General features: G+C 44.9%; 1 protein-coding gene across 1 annotated transcript; it reads left to right on the top strand.

The window, feature by feature from the left end:
- Positions 1-66: 66 nt before the first annotated feature.
- On the top strand, positions 67-18,586 carry mtbp (MDM2 binding protein). Its single transcript, XM_076265984.1, has 22 exons — positions 67-238; positions 509-592; positions 854-927; positions 1,126-1,265; positions 1,408-1,466; positions 1,784-1,928; positions 2,425-2,539; positions 3,626-3,748; positions 5,456-5,550; positions 7,539-7,605; positions 7,756-7,873; positions 9,174-9,347; positions 10,547-10,660; positions 11,645-11,797; positions 12,162-12,258; positions 12,660-12,815; positions 14,066-14,161; positions 14,894-15,154; positions 16,565-16,808; positions 17,236-17,349; positions 17,806-17,871; positions 18,236-18,586. The coding sequence occupies exons 1-22, from the start codon at positions 172-174 to the stop codon at positions 18,272-18,274; spliced, it is 2,601 nt and encodes an 866-aa protein (XP_076122099.1). The 5' UTR covers positions 67-171; the 3' UTR covers positions 18,275-18,586.
- The last annotated feature ends 1,073 nt before the right edge of the window (positions 18,587-19,659 follow it).

Below are 19,659 nucleotides of genomic sequence, written 5' to 3' on the forward strand. Positions count from 1 at the left end.
TTTGAAGAAGCGCCCATGCGTAATATACGCAACTTCCGTTGGAGAAAGAACGCGCGGAAATTTGGAGCGATGTGTCAACAAATGTCTACTTTTTTCTTGTCCATGAAGTATCTTCTCTAATAGCTTAAAACGAGCTTAACTTCTTAAAATACAGTAGAGAAATCCGCTAACATGGATCGGTACGTGGTTGTGGTCATATTTAATTTGGAATCAGACGGAAGTTCCAAAGACTACAAAGGTAATTTAACCAATCTATCGATAGATAGCCAAGTCAAATCGCAAACCAGGATGTGTTAAAGTTAACGTTATGTTTTTAATCGCACTGTCCTGCTGTCCTGCAATTTATCTAGCGAGCCAGGTTAAATGATCCTTATATTGTGTTGACAATGTTAATTTAGATACGATTTATGAAGAACCGATATGGTGAAATTTCAAGTCTGGTTGTAAATTGTATGTTTTGTGTTCTAACGTAGTGTGGATGATAATAATGTCAACTTATCTGTTTTAGGATTGCAGACAGCGAAAAATATTTATGACAAACTTAAAGAAATTTCTGCTTCTAAATTCATGACTGATGTATCGCCCATGCCAGGTAACGTTATGCCACTTTGTATATGAAAAGCAATGCTGAATGTTACTTCGAATCACATTTAAAGTGACACCAAATGAGTTAGGTTAAAAGACCGTTGTATTTATAGTTTAACTTGAAGATGTCAGCGTTCAGCAACACATGATTATGACTGCAAGTAATATGCCCGAAACTCATGTCATGATGCAATAGATGAAAGTTTAATACAGTACGACATCAAGTTAGTTCTGGCATTTCATGCGTTTTTATCTCTAATGTTTGCAGCTTGCTCCCTCAGTGGTAAACCACTCCCTCAGAAATGGTTCTTTTCACTCCAAGCCTGTTGTGGGTCAACTCAGGTAATCAACTGAAAGTTTCGAGAGGAATTAGAGCAAGTAAAATGTAATATATTGGAAATAAATCTTGTGAGACATCATCCTGTCTGGAGTCGAAAAGCTATTTCAGAAGTAACGCTTTAATGACAACTGTATCTACTAGTTCGACAAAAAGAAAATGCTTGTATTTTTAATAAATTGGCTCAAACTTGTCACACATAGTTTTGTAGCTCTGAGTGGGAGGAACTGGCCGAAAGCTCTCAGAGGAGCGACAGTGAGGAGGTTGGACCCTCAGCTCTTGAGGCCTGTCTCGCTGCTGTGGAGGAACAGGAGGAACAAACCGAACAGCCGTCCATCAAAGAGTAAGTGCACTGACCACAACACCACCACAGTAGTTTCGTCTAATTCTAATAAGATGCCAAGCCAAGAGTCTTTCACACTAGTGTGCAAAACTCAGTTCAATCCTTTCTATATGGAAGTAATTGATTTTCATTTTTCCACCAGGCTGTTAGAGGAGGCAGCAGATGGTCTCCACTTGTTAGCAGACAAGCTCCCTCCTCCAGGTGGGTTTCAGAGTTGCACGGTTCCATTTCTTTTTTTCCCCTCATTTTAAAAAAATCTGTTTAGTGCCATCTGTCTGTGCATAATCTATGTCTACTTATTCGGTGTGTATAGACAGATGTTAATGGTAGACTTCCAAAGTCTGCAATTCTATCTTTTTTGTTGTCAAATTCAGCGCATACGCTCTGGACAGCTTACCTTTCCTGACCCTTACCTTTCCTGACCCTTACCTTTCCATTCCGTGTGTGTTACTCTCCTATAATTAATTCAGTTCATGTCGTCTCTCCATTTGCAATGGCTGCTGTATGTGTCTCCACAGGGAGGTGTCTTATAGATGTGATTTTACTGTGTGTGGATAAGGAGGCACCTACCATGAAGGACCTCCTGCCTCTCATAGGCTCCCTGAAGCACATGCGGGCCTGGCACTCAGCCAAGATGACCATAGTCACAGAGCACCGAGACGGGTACTCCACACAACAGCTGCTTCCTCACATTCTGTTGTTTGATTCCTATAGATGTTTGATGTATTAGTTTGATGATAAATCTTTATGGTTATGTTATTTTTCCAAAGTGAACAATAGAACAACTATTAATAACAGTAATTGCAATCAACATGACACAAACATTAAAACCATCAATAAAACATAACAATAACAATAATAACAATAATAATAATAATAATAATAATAATAATGATAATAATAATAATAATAATTGTCACAAGAACAGTAACTATATAATACTTTTAACAAAATATTACTGAATTAAATTAAATAATTAGACAGATGATCCTAAATAACATGCATAACTTGTAGGTTTTGTTTAATAAAAATATTTTTTCTGTTCAGTGGTTTGCAAAATAATTTCTGACTCTTGAGATATTTGTGTGTGTGTGTGCGTGTGCGTGTGTGTGTGTGTGTGTACTTGCATTTGTTTTCATTATGCTCTTGCTGTGTGCAGGTGGCAGAGGGAGGCGTCGTGCCTCATGGCAAGGGTGTGTGACAGCGGTGACGTGCTGAGCTGCCTGGACGAGAGGGACGTGTGGAGAGGAGCAGTGCTCATCAGAGAGAAGAAGGTGCCTCCTTTTGTTCTGTCTCCTCTGTCAGACAAGCTTGAGCCATTGCATCGCAGGGAAAGTGAATCACTGAGTTGAGATTTGGAACAGGATGTTATGTAGAGGCAAAGCCCGAAGTGTACATACTGTAAGTACAGTGGTGGCGCCAATGTGCAAAATGCTGAAAAAGAAAAGGAGCTGGCAGTTTCACAAAATGGGAGATTCTGCTTTTGGCCACAAGGGGGCAGTCAGGGTTTATAAATGTTAGTGAAGGCATTAGTTCACACTAAAACAAGTACCCCCAAAATGTCTTATATATAATGGTTTTCCACATGCTTTGCATTGTGAATATCATATGCTGTTTAAAGCTTTCAGAAGAATATAATTTACAAAGGAGCAAATGAAGCAAATTGCTGAGGATTGCATTACAGCTAAATGGCTTGCCATGGGAAAATTCTTTTTAAGCATCTGTTTCAGTGATATGACCTCTATGAATCAAATAGTATGTCTGCATGCATATTGAAATATATTTGCCTAGAGTTAAATGCTATTGCTGAGATTGATTTTTATTTAAAACAAGTTGAGCTTGTACTCCAGTCGGGATATTTTGAATATGCAAAGGATTTGATTTTCATGTAAAACAAGTTGAATTTTTGAACTGCTCCAGTCATAGAAATGACCTAAGTTCATACTGCGGTTTTGGAAGAGCAGCGAAAGGCTAGTGCCGGATACACAGTGTTCCTCTCCTCATCCATCATCTTGAAGGGAAGGAGGAGAGAATGACATCTGTTATCCTTGATCACCACCGTTGAAACCGGACCAAGGAAGCCTGCTTATGACCATTCATCTGCACTTACCACTGTGGTCGTTTTCACCACCTCTTCATGCAAGTCAGGCCTCAGTGTATAAATAAGCAGTGTGCACCTCAGCGTTGCAGTGTTGCAGACAGTGCCTTCATGGTTTTAGAACTCAGTGAGCTAATGGCCAAAGTGTTGTTTGGCTTTAAGTGAGGGCTAATCAGTCTCTCTCTCTCTCTTTCTCTCTCTCTCTCTCTCTCTCTGTCTCTCTCTCTCTTCCTCTCTTCCTCTCTTCCTCCTGTGTTCCCAGATGGCCTCTGAAGTGAGGTTTGATGGATTTTGTCTTAAGAGGGTCCAGCCCGGGGTCTCCTGGAGCAGTGTCCTGTCAGAGGGCAGAGCCCACAGCCACACAGACCATCAGATCCCAGCCGAGGTGAGTCCAGCTCGCTCGCCCGCTCGCCCGCTTGCCAGCCTGCCTCTGGACATCCCCCAGCCATGGAGCGAGGAGCCCAGTCCTGCACTAAATATTGTTTGTTTGAAATGACAACACCTCCTCACAGAGGAGGTCTCAGCCGTATTTAGACTTGGATTAGGCTCTGACATCAGAAGTGCGGGTTTGATTGTTTTCGTATCGTCGCAGACGTGCCTGGCTGTTCCAGAAGCGCCTCCATTAGTAACACCCCACCGAGGGGGGAAATCAATTGCAGAGAGTTAATGAAACGCAAGATTGAAGCCAAAATGGCATTTGATTTGTGGGAAACAATAGGCTTTTATTTGTGTCGGGAGTATTTATACCCCGAAACTGTCGCAGGGAAATGATGTTTATTAAAAACACCAAGGCTGTTGTAGCATCCCACCGCCACCTGCACCCTGCAGTTGGTCTCCTGAGCGCGCTCGCTCTCTCTAAAACAGACCAGACCTGATCCTTCTGCCCACGTGCTGTTCTGTGGTCAGGCTGCATCTGGCCTGGCGGTGGCCTCTGAGTGTGGAACGCCTGGGACAGCTGCTCCTGGCCCTGGATGCAATGTGTGCAAAGCCACCAGAATTCCACTATGTGCCATTTTTTTTTTCTCCTTCTCCTCTCTTCTCTTCCCGTTGTTGGTGTTTGTATCGTTCTTGTTTGGAGGGGGGGGGGTGCGTGTGTGTGTGTGTGTGTGTGTGTGTGTGTCCCAGCTGTCGTGCGCGGGGGGGGGGGGGAGCAGTGAGAGTCCAGAATGCTCTTAATGAGTTTTCCACTGAAGATTAATGACAGCAGCCGAGAGTGTTTGCCGCCGAGCCGCCCGCCGCTGCGCGTGTGGCTCTCCACCTGCGGCAGACCGCACGCACTGCTCCGCTGCTCCACCTGCGGCAGACCGCACGCACTGCTCTGCTGCTCCACCAGCGGCTGCCGTCACAACAACCATGGCTACCGCAGACAGGATTACAGCTCATCGGAGACATCGCTGTTCATATGATGGGATCCCCTGCATGCAGCTGCTCTATATGTTAACCGTCAACAGTCTGCTGAGTGTAATTGCGTCCCCCCCCCCCCCCAGGTATGGTCATGTCCTTAAAAAGCTAGTCGAGGAAAGGCCACATATTTTGGAGTTGACGTGATCAAATATTCCCTCGCTGGGTCAAACGGGGCCTGTGGTTGCAATGACTGATTACGTCAAACCAAGAGTAGAGTTTCATCAATCAGTGTGTCGAAACCAGTGTACGCTGAGTGGGGAATGCCCTGTTCTGTTGATGAAATCACTGCTGGAGAATGCAGAAGTTACTGTATGGGTCTCCGTCCAGGTCATGTTAGTGCTTCTGTAAGTATGATCATGGACAACGCTGCTGATTGATCAAAATGCCCACATGCTGCTGGTGTTGTAGCAAGATACAACATTTGAAATAAGTAGTTACACTCTCATGTTGGACATGGAATGCAAAATGAAACCACTTGGAAAAGAAATCTGGGACAAACCAGTATTATACCATGTACAATACTGTATTATATGTACTATTGTTCTGTAGGAAAACCATGGATTGACATACAGCTGAACACATTTACAAAGTGGGGTTGTGTCTATATTGACTGAATGAAAGTCTTTGCTTTTTTTTCCTGATCTGTCTTCCTCTGTTTGTTTTCTCTCTCGGTCTCTCCGGTGTTTAGGTGTTCCACTACTACCAGCCAACCTTAAACCTGGTCCAGTTGGTGCTGCTCTCAGATCTACCAGCTCTCTTGCACTCCAGCACGGAGTTTGAGCTGTATCCTTCCAGCAGCCCTCAGTCCAGTCTAAAGTCAGTAGACCTCCATGTGGCGCTTTGTGAAATGAAAAAACATTAGCGGAGAACATTCTGGTTTGATTGCAGGCGATATGTTTCAGTCGTGAAGTAAACACAACACGGCTTTGTTTGTTTGTTAAGCAGTGTTATCCTGAGAATTATACAGTATACAGCAAAAGTGTGTTTACTGTCCACACCCCCTGCAGTCAACACAGGATGTTTTGAAACATTAGACTTTAAATAGTGCCAAAAAAGCATGAGATAAACTCTTGGCACCATTCCACACTTTGTCCCTGAGTTATGAGATGAGAGGGGGAAAAAAAATCCATTGTCTAGTCAGACATTATCATTTCCCCAAAGTGTCTGGTTTTTGGTTCCTCAGTCTGGCAGCGTGTCTGGTGGCTCTCAGCAAGGGTTCCTGAACCTCCGCCTCTGGACAAATGACTGGCTAGTGGCTCTGCACACACTTTCCGATGGCCACTTGCAAGCACACAAGGTGTTAAAGCACTATTTGATCTCGCCCCTGTCTATAATTATACAGCATGGGAGTGCTGCTGTGCAGGTGTCCTGGGGCATCTATCCTTATATTACACTGTGGAACTCTAACTGTCTGGAGTTAGAGTAAAAGGAATAGCACTTAGCAGAATAATGCCTGTCAAACTGTATAACCGTGGTAGATCTCAAACTCTTCACGCTGCTCTATAGTATTAAGACTCATACACATATATGTAGACTAGGGCTGGGATAAACGATTATTTTTTAAACGATTAATCTAGCGATTATTTTTTCGATGCATCGATTAATCTAACGATTCATTTTTTCAGTCTGATTCGATTTCGATTCGATTATCGATTATCTCCACATTAATTCACTAATAGCAACTTATACATGTTTATTTACATATCTGAATGAAAAAACATGAATTCGTTAACATTGCAATATACGTTTATTGCTTTTAAGATTACAAAATAAAAGACTATACAAGTGCAAAGTAATGCATTCTTAGTCAGAGGTAGCATTCAATAAAGTTCAGCAGTGTCTAATTGAGTGCCTGTCATTTTAAGACGTTCGTGTGGGAATCCTTGCAATTAACATTAACACAGTTAAAAGGCTGCTGATGTGTGGATGCAATTCATAAGTAGTTAGTTCAAATAACGGTTAGTACTTCTCCTTTGGACAAGCACTTTTGAGTCTTGTAAAACACTTTTCCATTTACATCGGGATTTTGCAAACATTCAGAGTCAATAAAATAAGCCCTGCATGAATAACGAATACAAGCAGCTGCAAGTAAGCATGCTAAACTTGACATCCAAACAGTATTCTAATGTTAGCTTTGAGATACTGCTTGTAACTTAACTTAGTAGTCTCCTCAATGTACTATGTTGTGATAAGACCTTAGCAGAGTTTACTTTAACTTTAATGCAGCAGTTTTGATCAAATTTGCGCAGCATGGTCACGATGCTAAGCGGATTTAATAGCAATGTAGCCCACTGTGTTCTATGCAGTGCTTCTATGTGGCAACAACAATCCTTCAACAATCGTGAATCATTTGTTAAATCACATGCAGAGGAGGAGCAGCGGGCTCGTTACGAGAGAGAGCGGGCGGGGCGACGAAAGGCTGTATGTAAAAAGTGCAGCTCAATGAAATTATTTTATCTTATCTTTAATTTAAACAGTAGGCCTACAACATAGAACATCAACGTGTGGTGGCCGGTTTTGATTTCGCGGTGACCAGCCACAGATTAGTCAACGTATGGAAAACACTGAAGGTGTAAGATCAAAAATATTTAGCAGCACACGTTATGCTTGACGAATCGACGCTCATATTTTGCGTCGACGTATTTTTTGCGTCGATGTCATCGATTACGTCGACGCGTTGTCCCAGCCCTAATGTAGACCTTCTCTACAGGTTCTGTCTCTGCTAACACTACTCAGTGTCTGTTGTGCACCTTAACCTGCCTGTGCTTCAGAAACCTCACCTCCAGGTCGAAGAGGGCCCGGATGCTTCTGGATCAGCTGGCCACTCTCCGGGGAAAGGTGAGGCCACCTTGTCCATCTCCAGCCCAACCCCTGGGCCTGGACGTCTGAGTGAGAGACGGGCGGCTCACCCCTGTTGTTCTCTCTCTCTCTTTCTCTTTCTCTCTTTCTCTCTCTCTTTCTCTCTTTCTCTCTCTCTCTCTCTGGCAGGTAGCAGCTCTGTTCTCCCTGTCCTGTGTGGTCAGTGCCGTGGCGATGCCCTCTGCGTCTCAGCTCAGCACGCAGCGGTGGAAGGAGTTCATGGCCAAACGGCCCAAAGCCCTCACAGGTACCGCACACTTACAGCCTCCTGCACACTCAGCATAGCAGTATAATAGTACTCTGTAGTAGGTACGGCAGACTCGCAGCATCCTGAACACTCAGTATAGCAGTATACTAATACTCTGTAGTATTAGGTACCGCACACTCAATATAGCAGTATACTAATACTCTGTAGTATTATGTACTGCACACTCAATATAGCAGTATACTAATACTCTGTCGTATTAGGTACCGCACACTCAATATAGCAGTATACTAATACTCTGTAGTATTATGTACTGCACACTCAATATAGCCGTATACTAATACTCTGTAGTATTAGGTACCGCACACTCAATATAGCAGTATACTAATACTCTGTAGTATTATGTACTGCACACTCAATATAGCAGTATACTAATACTCTGTAGTATTATGTACTGCACACTCAATATAGCAGTATACTAATACTCTGTAGTATTAGGTACCGCACACTCAGTATAGCAGTATACTAATACTTTGTAGTATTAGGTACCACGCACTCAGTATAGCAGTATACTAATACACTAATACTCTGTAGTATACCTAAGATTTGTACTCTTTACTGAGATGTAACAAAGGTGAGTCTTGAGTCTGCCACGGAAACGTTCTATCCTTTTCTCAAAACTGTAAACACAAACCCCCATTCTCAAACTACATTCACAAAACCTCTGTAAATGAGAACAGCCAACAATGTACTATGAATGCCTCACTGATGGTCTCTGTCCATTGTTGATATGAATCTGCACTGTTCAGCGACACGCTTGCACTGTCAACTACCTTATATTTGTTGTCACATCATTTGAAACAAGTGTGATCAATTTTTGTGTTTAATGGTTACCATATATGCATCACAGTGCAAAATATGTTTTATTACATGAGAATGTGTTTAGAGTTTTGCAAATTGTGTTTTACTAGGTGAAAACCTAGTTTTGCCAAAAAAGTTGTCGATTCAATAAATGTGTTCAGGCAACAGAGCATTTGGCTCAGAGAATGGGGTTTAGTGTTAGCAATTGTAAAAGTGTAATGCCTAGGAGAAAAAAAAACTGAAATGATAACATTTATTTGAGTATTTAGACCTCAGGTTTTTTTCATTTTAAAAATGTGATCAATCATTCATATCTCTGTCTGTTATTTTCTGTCTGAAGTTATTCCCATTTTCTAATATATTCCTGCATTTGCCAAGAGGCAGTCTAGTCATTGGCCATTACAAATAGGGCAGTCTAAATGTCCTTATTTTCCTGAGTTCACTGGTTAACCAATAAACTCACCCACCTGTGTCTGTGTAGTTCCTGAAGTGGAGGTCAAAGGTGAGACGGCCCGCTACTTCCTGCTGGTCCAGGGGACAGCGGACGGTGGCTGCAGAGCACAGATGATCCACTCAGCCAATCAGATCAATGGAGCCGCTGCCCTGGACACGGTCAATGCCCTCATGCGCAGAAACGATTCGTCATCGTCGGCAGGTAGGAGTCCAAAGCGGTGCAGTCTACCATCTATCTAAAAAAAAAAAAAAACTTGAATTTCTCCTTGGGGATCAATAAAGTATCTATCTATCTATCTATCTATCTATCTATCTATCTATCTATCTATCTATCTATCTCTGGACGGTGTGTTGAATATCATGACTTTTCAAAGTGAAATCAAGCTAGTTTCACTGATTGCAGTTTCCGTTTTATGGGGTAAAGAGCTTGGTTGTGGTTATGGAAAGTTCTTTGTACACCGGGACCTAACCAGAGCTGTGCAGAAGGTGAGAGGTGTGCAGGGCGTGAGTTCTCAGGCGCGGCCGGCGGCGAGGCCTGCTCTCTCATGGAGAGTGGGCGTGAGTGGGCGCCTCGTGTGGCTGGCGTGCGGTACGTGCGACTGCCTCTGCGCTGCGCTGACAGCTGGGCCCGCCTGCCTGGTGCACTGCTGTTGTGTGCAGGACCTCTCCCACGAGAGGACGGCGACTCGGGCGCACACACACACACACACACACGTTCACACTTCCACACATGCACACACTCACGTTCACACTTTCACACTTCCAAAAGCACAGTAAAGCACTACAGTGCAGTCCCACATAACACATACTCGCAAACGCATGCTGCACGAATTCCATTACATCAGTGAATATAATCCGTCAACACACCCACGCATCCTGTTCTGTGTACTTTGTGTGCATAGCACTGGTTATGTTCATACGTTGGGAGCATAGACTGTAAAGGTTGGGAGGGGGCATTTTACAAATAACTGAGAGGAGTGACGTCATCAATAGGAAAATGTTGATGTGCACATCAGGCAGACCTGCACAAAACAAACAACATGGTACTATTTTATCAGTTACTCTCAAAGCGCTGCCAGGCATCAACTCAACTTGAAAAGCGGAGGAAAAAGCCATTTTCTGTAACCGGAAAGGATTTTATTTGTTGACTAAGGCTTCAAATCTGACATAATTCTCATAATAGTAGATCTGCTGCTACGGAATGGTATAGAACTGCTAGTTTTAGCTTATGTATATGTGTATATTTATTTATGTATCTATTTATTTTCTGTACATTTATTTTGTTTGGTTCACAATCCGTGTCACTATACAATACTTTTACTAATTTAATCTCCTCCCATCCCTCCCCTCTCCACACACACACACACACACACACACACACACACACACACACACACTCAGGTCAAAGCACAGTGGACTGGCTGCGCTCCTTGCCCAGTATCCGTGGCGACGAGCTGCTGCGACAGGAGAAGTGTCTGGCGAAGGTGCAGACTCTTGTCCTGAAGGAATGTCTTAGTGAGTACCACACACCACCCCACTAGTTGCCAGGGTAACGGGGAGACCTTAGACTGCACTTTCATTTTTTTACGCCCAGATGTACACAGACAAAGAGTCTAGACACAGCGTCTGTGCGCAGTAGACACACTCACGTTCAATCTTGTAAACATTCACCCTGTTTCGTGAACTTTGAGCCGTGGAATGTAATGATTCCACTGTTTGGCGTCTGTAGACATCTGCATTGTTCCGAGGATTTAAATAGTAAACAGCTTAACTGGTATAATACACAGCACAAACCTATGTCACCACCTTTGGTGTCTCTCCCAGGGTGAATAAAACTATTTAAATGTAAATAAAGACTTTAGTCATAGACATGCTACTTTGGAGTGTGCATTGAATACGTTTGCTTAATAATATGGGTCTCTTTTGTTGAAATTAAACTTTCAGGACCTTTTCTGAACTCTGTGAAATGAATTTATTTCCCTGGGAACATGTTTTCACAGCTGGGCTCAAACTAGTGTACGTGCACCTATCTGTGGACGCACACTTGCAGAAGCAGGATTGGAATGCAACTGGAATTGTTCTGTTTTTTAATGAGTATTGGAAGTGACCTTGATCCTGATCCAGCGTTTGCAATTTCCATTGCATTCCACATATTCCACAGGGGGGAGTTTAGTTTGAGTTACTGATACAATTGTTACCTATTCAGATGGCCATTCTACAAGGGAGAGTCTGTTTCTGCCACCCCCTCACCCATGGCCTTGTTATATGACCTTAGAATTGTATGCTAGCCAAATGCAGGCCCCGTTCAAATGATTAATGAAAAGATTATTTCATGTTTTTCTATCAGGTTTGTCTGGTTTAAATCAGCATTGCCAATATTACTGTGATGTTCTGTCATTCATATGCTCAGTGAAGATGAGGAGGTTGTGTCCACTCAAATGGGATGCTAGTTCTAAATCCAAATGAGCAGGTCCACGTTTGACCTCCTCCTGTCCCCAGGTAGGAAAGAGGAGGCCCAGAGGCCTGCTGGGATGGCGGCCAGCCACCTGCGGACGCTGCTGAGTCTGGCGCGGGAGCAGTTCATCAGCATGCAGCAGAGCGCTCTGCCCAAAGGGCCGTGCAGCACGCAGGCCCAGGAGCACTCCGCTAAGGGTAGGAGTCCATACCACCACACACAGCAGGGCCAGCACTATGCAGCAGTCTGTAGTACCTGCATGCATGGATATCCATACTGCTGATTTTTTCCAGTCCTTTCACTCCATTACACTGTGAACCATGTAAGATGACCTCAGATGACTTTAAACAACCCAACCATGTCTGGTTTTCTTCACACCAAGTCAGTCTCTAGTGCTGTTAGATGAACAGGCAGGCCCACATTGTTGTGCTGTTTTGTGATGTAAGGTGACGTGGTAGTATATGTTGTGGAGTTTTGAAGTAAGACGTGGTCGTCCCCCTCCAACCCCCCCCCCCCCCACCCCCCTTTGTGTCTGTCCCGTCCCTTGGCGATCCGTACCAGATGCTGACCGGCACTGCAGTCCTGCCTCAGCCTGGCCAGAGAGGAGCGTGCTGCACAACTACGAGAAGCTGAGGACCAGGAGCCGACAGAAGTCCAGGTACACTGACCACAACAACCCAGCGCGCCCTCCCACAGGGCCTCACTCACCAGACTCCATCAGCTCCAGGCACTTTAATCTTCAACGTGGGCGGACAGTTTCCCAGACATGGATTATCAAGCTTAGTTCCTGACTAAAAAAAGCTCTTTGTCAGTGGAGATCATCATTTAAGTTCTCTCTTAGCACTGGACCAGGCGTAGGCTCCATGTCTCTGGCAAACTGGGCCAGATTGTCAGGATTCAAATCTGTCTCTCGCTTCCACTCTCCGATTCAAAATGCATTCATGCATTCAGTTGCACGGCACTGCATACGATGGTCAAAAGCACAATTCGTGTAATTACAGGTTTCTGTACAGGGCTAATGTGTAGCTCTGTCTGTCTGTCTGTCATTGACTCTGGCAGGAGTAGTCTTCTTGCCTCCAGCTCTGAGAGTCTGATGGGGCCCAAGGACGGTCAGCGAGATGGCTCCTCTCTGCTGGACGCCACTGAGCTGCTCAAGCACTTCACCCTCGAGGGTCAGCCCAGAGCTCCACTGCAGCCGCTGCTCCTGCAGAGAGGGTGAGAGTGCACACACGAACACACGCATACGCACACACACGCACACACACGCACACACGCACACACACATACACACACACGCACACACACACACACACACATACACACACACAGACAGAGCACACATGCCACACGTGCACACATACACACACAGACACAGACACACACACACACACAGACAGAGCACACACATACACACACAGACAGAGCACACACACACATACATAAATTCAGTCACAATCTCTGCAGCTGTTTTAGAAAGTGTGCACTACACACACACACACACACACCCCATACATGGTATCCTGGGTTTTCGTTCAGTTAAGTGTGTACATGAAAATAAGCAAAGGTAAAATACCCGGCCTCAGATTAAATAAACACACATATTCCTCATTTCTTTAATTAAGTATCCTTGGCTGGAATAACTAAAAATCTGTTCCCACAATCCTTACACAAATAATATCCAGTTGCAGATTTGATATGGGGGAATTTTTGAGAAGCCTTGCAGATTTCCCCAACATAGCTCAGGGTGCTGGGAGCCACTGAAATGAGCCATACCTCTTACGGCTGTCTTCTGCCTGTTTACAGCAGGCTATTTTAGAGAAGGCTCTGCACGGTTCCTCTTTCGTCAGCACCGGGTAGTTTACTCAGAAATTTGTCTGAAACACATCCAGGGACCCGTTTCACCTCCAGGCATTTCAGGATGATGGTCTGCTTTCGTCAGAGCCAACCACAAACCTTAATAAAAATGAATTTGTGGACATGTCTTTGAGCTGTTCTTCATATTAAAGAGGTGTCTTCAGATTTAGCATACCGGTATGTCTGTAGCTATGAACTGAGAAATGACACCCACACTTCCTTTGTGAAAAAAAAAAGAATATGAAAACATTTTGTATTTATGAGGTTTCTTGATGTGGTAGCAGATGGCTTCCTAACAGCTTACCAGTCAGCTGTTGAATAAATATCATGTATTTAATGAGTATATTTTCAAAAATAGATATTTTGTGTTCCTTGCCAGCAGCCTCTGTTATCCCAGGTTAAAGAGTTTGGCTGATGACGCAAATGGTGGTTGTGTCTTCAAAAGAATGTTGTTAAATGATGCTCTGTGTCTAACCACCGGACACACAGAGTATAACCAGAGTGTTGAAGTGGAGTAATCAAGGAGGATCTTTGGTATAACCACTTGGGTTCTTTTGAAGCATTCAAAGCCATGATGATGGGAGAGGTTTGTGTTGGTTTGTGTATCGCAGGGAGAACGCGTTCCAGCTGTCTCCAGACCTCACCCCCAGGAAGGTGAGTCAGCTGTCCTTCAGGAAGGCCACGCGCTCCCACTACCACGGCATCGAGTGAGTATACGAGCCGACCTGGAGATAGCCTCATGAACCAGGCAGACGCACACGCAAAGAGTGTCGTTATGAATGTCATCCGCCATCTTTTGTTTGCTTTTCACAGCTGTTTCAGACGTTGTCAGACAGATTGTTTCAGACAGATTTGTGGATAGTAGGCAGCTTCAAGAATACATCGATGCTGCCATCAAAAACGTTTATAGGCTAGTTCTAACATATCTTAGAAGGCAGGAAAAGAGAGTGAGATCAATTTAAAACCGCACTTGTTGCCTCGCTTCCTTGTTAGATATCTTTAAAAGGCAGCATTTTTTACTGTTTCAAACAGAGACTTTGAAAGGCCACTGGATAGAGCATTATTGGACTTGTCTATGTAATAGAGAATAGTCCATCTGAGGAGCCTCAAATAGTTTGAAAAGTAAAGAACTTTGTAAAGGTCAAAAAGATATTTCTAGCCAATAATTCAAAGTGTTGACATTTTTATTTCACTGTGCCTAATAGGATTTTAGATATCTCATCAACCTTTTTAATTTTCCTGAGAATAAACCAGCGTGTCATTTCAGGACGGGTTGTTAACAATGGCATTTTTAGCCACTTTGGTGCCCCTTGGGATTTCACTCCAAGACCTCGCCATTGTCAATGTTAAGCTACATCCTTTAGCCTTTAGGAGGAAGTTTAGATTGTAAACTCTGTCGGGTATGGGGCTGATGTGGAGGTGTGTTTGGGTGGGCTCAGGTTCTGTCTGGACGAGCTGGGCGCTCTGGAGCGAGACAGGGGCATGGTCAGGCTGCAGTCCCGTCTCATCCGCTACGAGACGCACACCACCTGCTCCAAGGAGCCCTGCCCAATCCCGTTCGCCCTCAGTCCCGCCCCTTCCCCGGCTGTCCTATCAGAGCCGGGCAGCGTGCCGGACGGAGAGAGCCTCGCCCAGGCAGAGTTGCCCCGCCTTAAACGCCACGCCCGTGATCCAGACCTCCTCACCTACCCACACAAGAGGTCAGTGCTTACACTAGCATACCATAGATGATTAAATCACTAACTATTACTTCCTTAGTTACCAAGATAATGGTATTTTCTTTTCCCTTTCAGAGGGGTTCATGTGAATGTCACCAATTTTGTATTTGTTGGTTTTATCATTTTCCTAAATTAGTGGGCTTCTAGGGGTTGTCATCTCATCTCATCTCGTCTCACACACTCACACTCAACCTGATCTGATGCTATACTTCATTTCCTGCACCTACATTCCCAACTGTTTTTTCACCTGCATTCCCAACGACAGTAAAGTCCCAATCACATAGATTAAGCTCTTATCAGTAGGTGGAATTTAGAACAAAAGGCCTCATCAGGTAAACATGTTGACCTTCAGCAGACATTTCTGCTCCCAGTTCACGGACGGTCCTGGGGTAAGAACTGTTTCCTCTTGCCTGAGTCAGAGCTTGTTTGCCGAGTGGCAGGAATGTGCTATCTCCTGCACCGATCACTTGTAGCAGGGTTTTTCTGACACAACTTGATGATGTGACTACCTTATCTGTCATGTGTCATGTCCCTGGCTACAGCAGACCCCTGTGTCAGCAGAGACTTTGCTGTCATGCTGCAACTAATAACTGTGTATCCAGAATGTCTGTACTGAATGTTCAGTCAGTGTGAGATTGTTTACCTATGACAGAAACAACAAGAGGCAAAACTTTTAATCACATAAAGGTTATTGACCCTTATGCTCAGTATCATGCAAGAAGCTGTTCATTGGTGTTGACAAAAAGGGCTTTATTTATCTTTATGGGGCCAATCCTCTGCTGAGTGTTGCTTTAAAGATTACGGCAGAGTTATCATTGGCTTGAAAAGTAAGGCTCCCATTCACTTTCCAGCAGCAGATACTCCTCATCATGCTTAGCGTGTGTGATAGTAATTCACAGATGCCCATGAAGAGAGGAGGAAAACCTGACTGTGGAAGCAGAAGGAGCACAGTGTGTTCCAACAGGGGGCCCCAGAGCTATCCCCATATTGCAATGCAATTTACACCTAATCTCTTTGTACGATAAAAGACCAGACGGTCACTGAGAAGTCGGTGCTGTCTAATAAATGATTGAAGCGCCTAGATAATGAAGGCCAGTTGGATCTTTGGCACCCTTGGCTGAGCTGACCAGGACACTGAAACACTGTGTGGAATACCCACACCGTGTCACATGATGCAATGTTTCAGGGGTTAAGGGCAACACACTTGGTGTCTCTACCCTGTCCTCCAGATTTGTAGATAATTGCATCTATAATGTTTTGTTCGTGCATGTGATGTGCGCGCATGCGATTGTGTGTTTGTGTTTGTCTGTGTGATTTTTTTCTGGTTCGCTTACCCATGCAGTATAAGGTCACGTGTGTGTGTGTGTGTGTGTGTGTGTGTATTCCCCCCAGGCTGGCTAAGTCCGACAGTGGAGAGTGTCCAGGCTCCCACAGTAGCAGCAGCAGTGGCTTCGTCCCCCTGAGAGCCCTGCGGGCCCTTAGACAGCAGACGCGGCCCCAGTCCACCTCCGGGGCCCCCAGGAGCAGTGCCCGAGGGGGCGCTAGGACACAGGAGGCGCTGAATCCGCCGCCGCCTCAGCAGAGCCAGAGGCCAGAGCAAGGCCACAGCGAGTCCCGCTCCCAGAAACACCACAGAGTAAGAACCACTCGGGAGCTATCAGCACCGTCACAACTGCCTCTCTGACTAGGCCAGATGTTGTCTTCATCTATGTTGGCAAAACAGTTCAACAGTTGATGTTCATCTGAAACAGTTCCATTTCAAATTCACATAGCTACCAACAAGTGGCAGACACACTTTTCACGTTGAAGTATTATCTCAATGCTACTAGATGGGTGGATACATGAATAGGGCTGTCCTTGACATGCGAGTAAAACGTGTGTGTGTGTGTGTGTGTGTGTGTGTGTGTGTGTGTGTGTGTGTGTGTGTGTGTGTGTGTGTGTGTGTGTGTGTGTGTGTGTGTGTGTGTGTGTGTGTGTGTGTGTGTGTGTGTGTGTGTGTGTGTGTGTGTGTGTGTGTGTGTGTGTGTGTGTGTGTGTGCGTGTGCGCGTGTGCGCGCGCGCAGATGCTGAAAGAGGTGGTGATGAAGACTCTGAAGCAGCACGGGATCAGCAGCCAGCACCAGGCCTTTGAAGCGTGCAGTCAGCGGCTGTTTGAGATATCAAAGTTCTATCTGAAGGTGCGTTTCCACCTGGAGAACAAACAGAACAATCAGAACAGACGGCGCGGCAGCCGAGGGGAAGGTCATCTGGAGGTCACAATTAGGGTGTTCCCAAAAAGAAATCAGAGGAGAGCTGTTTATTCTGCTGTTATAGATTAGTTATTATGAATACTTATGTTTACCTTGGTTCCTTAAAGTGACTCATTTGTTATGTAGCAAAATATACCGTTGGTCTTTTCAAATCTGGTTATGTCTTTTAAAGCTTTGTTACTGTCTTTAAAAGTGGCATTGGAAAGAGTTTTCAACTGGTCATGCTCGTCTAACATCCACTGGTTCACCAGGAATAGTTCTCCTGAATTTAGTGTTTTTTTTTATTGTTTCACAAAGAGAACAGTCCAGAAAGAACACTTGTAGCTAGCTCCCTCAGATACCCCCCTGAGCTGCGACCTTGACTATGGTCTCTGTTTGCATCAGGATCTGAAGACGTCGAGAGGCCTCCACGAGGAGATGAAGAAGGCTGCCAGTAGCAATGCTAAGCAGGTACGCAAGTTGCTGGAGACAGCGCAGTGTGTGTGCATCACATGACTACATTACCTCACGTGCCGCTCCTGCTCAGCTTAGCAGCTGTGGTTAAGAACGGAGTGATTGTGGTATCTCTATCTCTCTCTCTCAGCTCTGTTTGTTCTGTGGTTGCGTGGGGGGGGGGTTGGTGGAGTTTTGAAATGTCAGTTCTTCTGTGGCTACAAGTATTTGTATTCTTTTATAGCTGTACTTGTATTTGTTCAACCTGATAAATCCATGTTAGATGTGTGTGTGTGTGTGTGTGTGTGTGTGTGTATTTTATTGGCATGCACTTCACACACAGCTCATTGATGTTGTTTTCCGTCTCCTGGCTGTTCTGCAGGTGATTGACTGGGTGCTGGAGAAAGCCTCAAAGACATGAGAGACCCCAGGCCCTCGCGTTCTGCCCTGACCCTCCGCCTGGTCGACCTCAGGGGGCGGGCAGCTGGCACTGCCAGGCTGGCTGAAGACCACAGGGTCGAGGGCATTGACCGCAGCTAGCCTGTGGTAAAGACGAGCCCAGCGAGAGCTTTGTGCTGTGCTGTCTGACCAGACTCAGAGCGTCACTGAGCCATGACCGGCAGTAGCCCCCTGCACACTGCACACTCTGTTCTCTTCTTATTGTTGACATGCAATGGTATTTGTTGTGTTTTGTTCTGTGTGTCATCTGTTTGAATTAAAGCCATTCATTTTACGCGGATGCAGTCATGTGCTTTCTGAGGTGATGTCTGGACATGTCTGGCCGTCCTAAACATTCTACTTTGGGTGTGTGTGTGTGTGTGTGTGTGTGTGTAGGGGGACTGATTTGTTCCATTGGCCACTCTTAATTTCAAAATACTGGTAATACAACATGTTTATCATTTTCTTAGTATTCTGAGAGCTAATTTTAGGTCTGGTGAGACAGGTAGGGCTTCCTGTGTGACTTTCCCTGCTCACGCACACATAACCCTTGTCATAGGGGACTCTGATGAGGGTAGTGTTTGTGTGTATCTGTGCGCATGCAAATGCATGCGTTTGTCTATGTATGTGTAAGTGTGTGTGTGTGTGTGTGTGTACATATTCTTGGAAGAGCTTCTGGAAAGTGCTTTCAAGTCCCTTTGGTAGAGGTCCCATTGCCCCTCATGTTAAACTGCTACTGTGGCAGACCCATAAAGAAAGTCCGTGCTGCTTGGCAGCCCCGTGCGCAGCAGCTTCGGAGTCTGATCCTCTGCGTCCACAGCAGGCCAGCGCCAGGCTGGCACATTCCTGCCCACACTGGGGCTTTGTCGTCCCCCCTCTCCCCCCCGCTCCCTCTCCCTGGGAACAGACCAGTAGTCACCAGGGGTTCCATAAAACACGCTGGATGTGTGTACTGTATATCACTGGACGTGAATGACCAGAACTGACTGCTTGTCCACACACTTCAGCCTGCTCCTCTGAGGATTGCACATTCTTCTGGAGCTTCAAGCTGCTTTGCACACACCCAAACTTGAGAAGAATTACTGTAGCATATGCTGGATATTTTCAGGTAGTCAGTGTATCTGCAATCTTATTTACCAAGTGTACATTTGGTTTTGAAGTTTTGCTGGAACTCAAAATATTACCCATTGCTGTTGGATTCCTACAGGGAGCACACCAACTCTTCAGCACCAGAATATTTCATTTCTTTATTAGATATTTACATTCTTCTCAACCCAGAGTTAAGTTTAATAACAATAAATGGCCTTGTGTCCACTCAGGGCAGCAGTTTTCAGATTACATTATGTGCTTAAGGGTTCTCCAATGTTT

The sequence above is a fragment of the Alosa pseudoharengus genome, unplaced genomic scaffold (genome assembly GCF_046254945.1).
Source record: "Alosa pseudoharengus isolate Yale_2024_CS ecotype anadromous, Long Island Sound unplaced genomic scaffold, YU_APseudo_1.1 YU_APseudo_1.1_scf_4, whole genome shotgun sequence".
Taxonomy (NCBI): Eukaryota; Metazoa; Chordata; class Actinopteri; order Clupeiformes; family Clupeidae; genus Alosa; species Alosa pseudoharengus.

Bases quoted from the DNA above. Each gene is read 5' to 3' on its own strand.
- mtbp (XM_076265984.1), top strand. From the start codon at position 172: ATGGATCGGTACGTGGTTGTGGTCATATTTAATTTGGAATCAGACGGA. The intron at 2,540-3,625 runs GTGCCTCCTTTT...CTGTGTTCCCAG, and splicing joins TGCTCATCAGAGAGAAGAAG to ATGGCCTCTGAAGTGAGGTT. The intron at 15,155-16,564 runs GTCAGTGCTTAC...TATTCCCCCCAG, and splicing joins CTCACCTACCCACACAAGAG to GCTGGCTAAGTCCGACAGTG.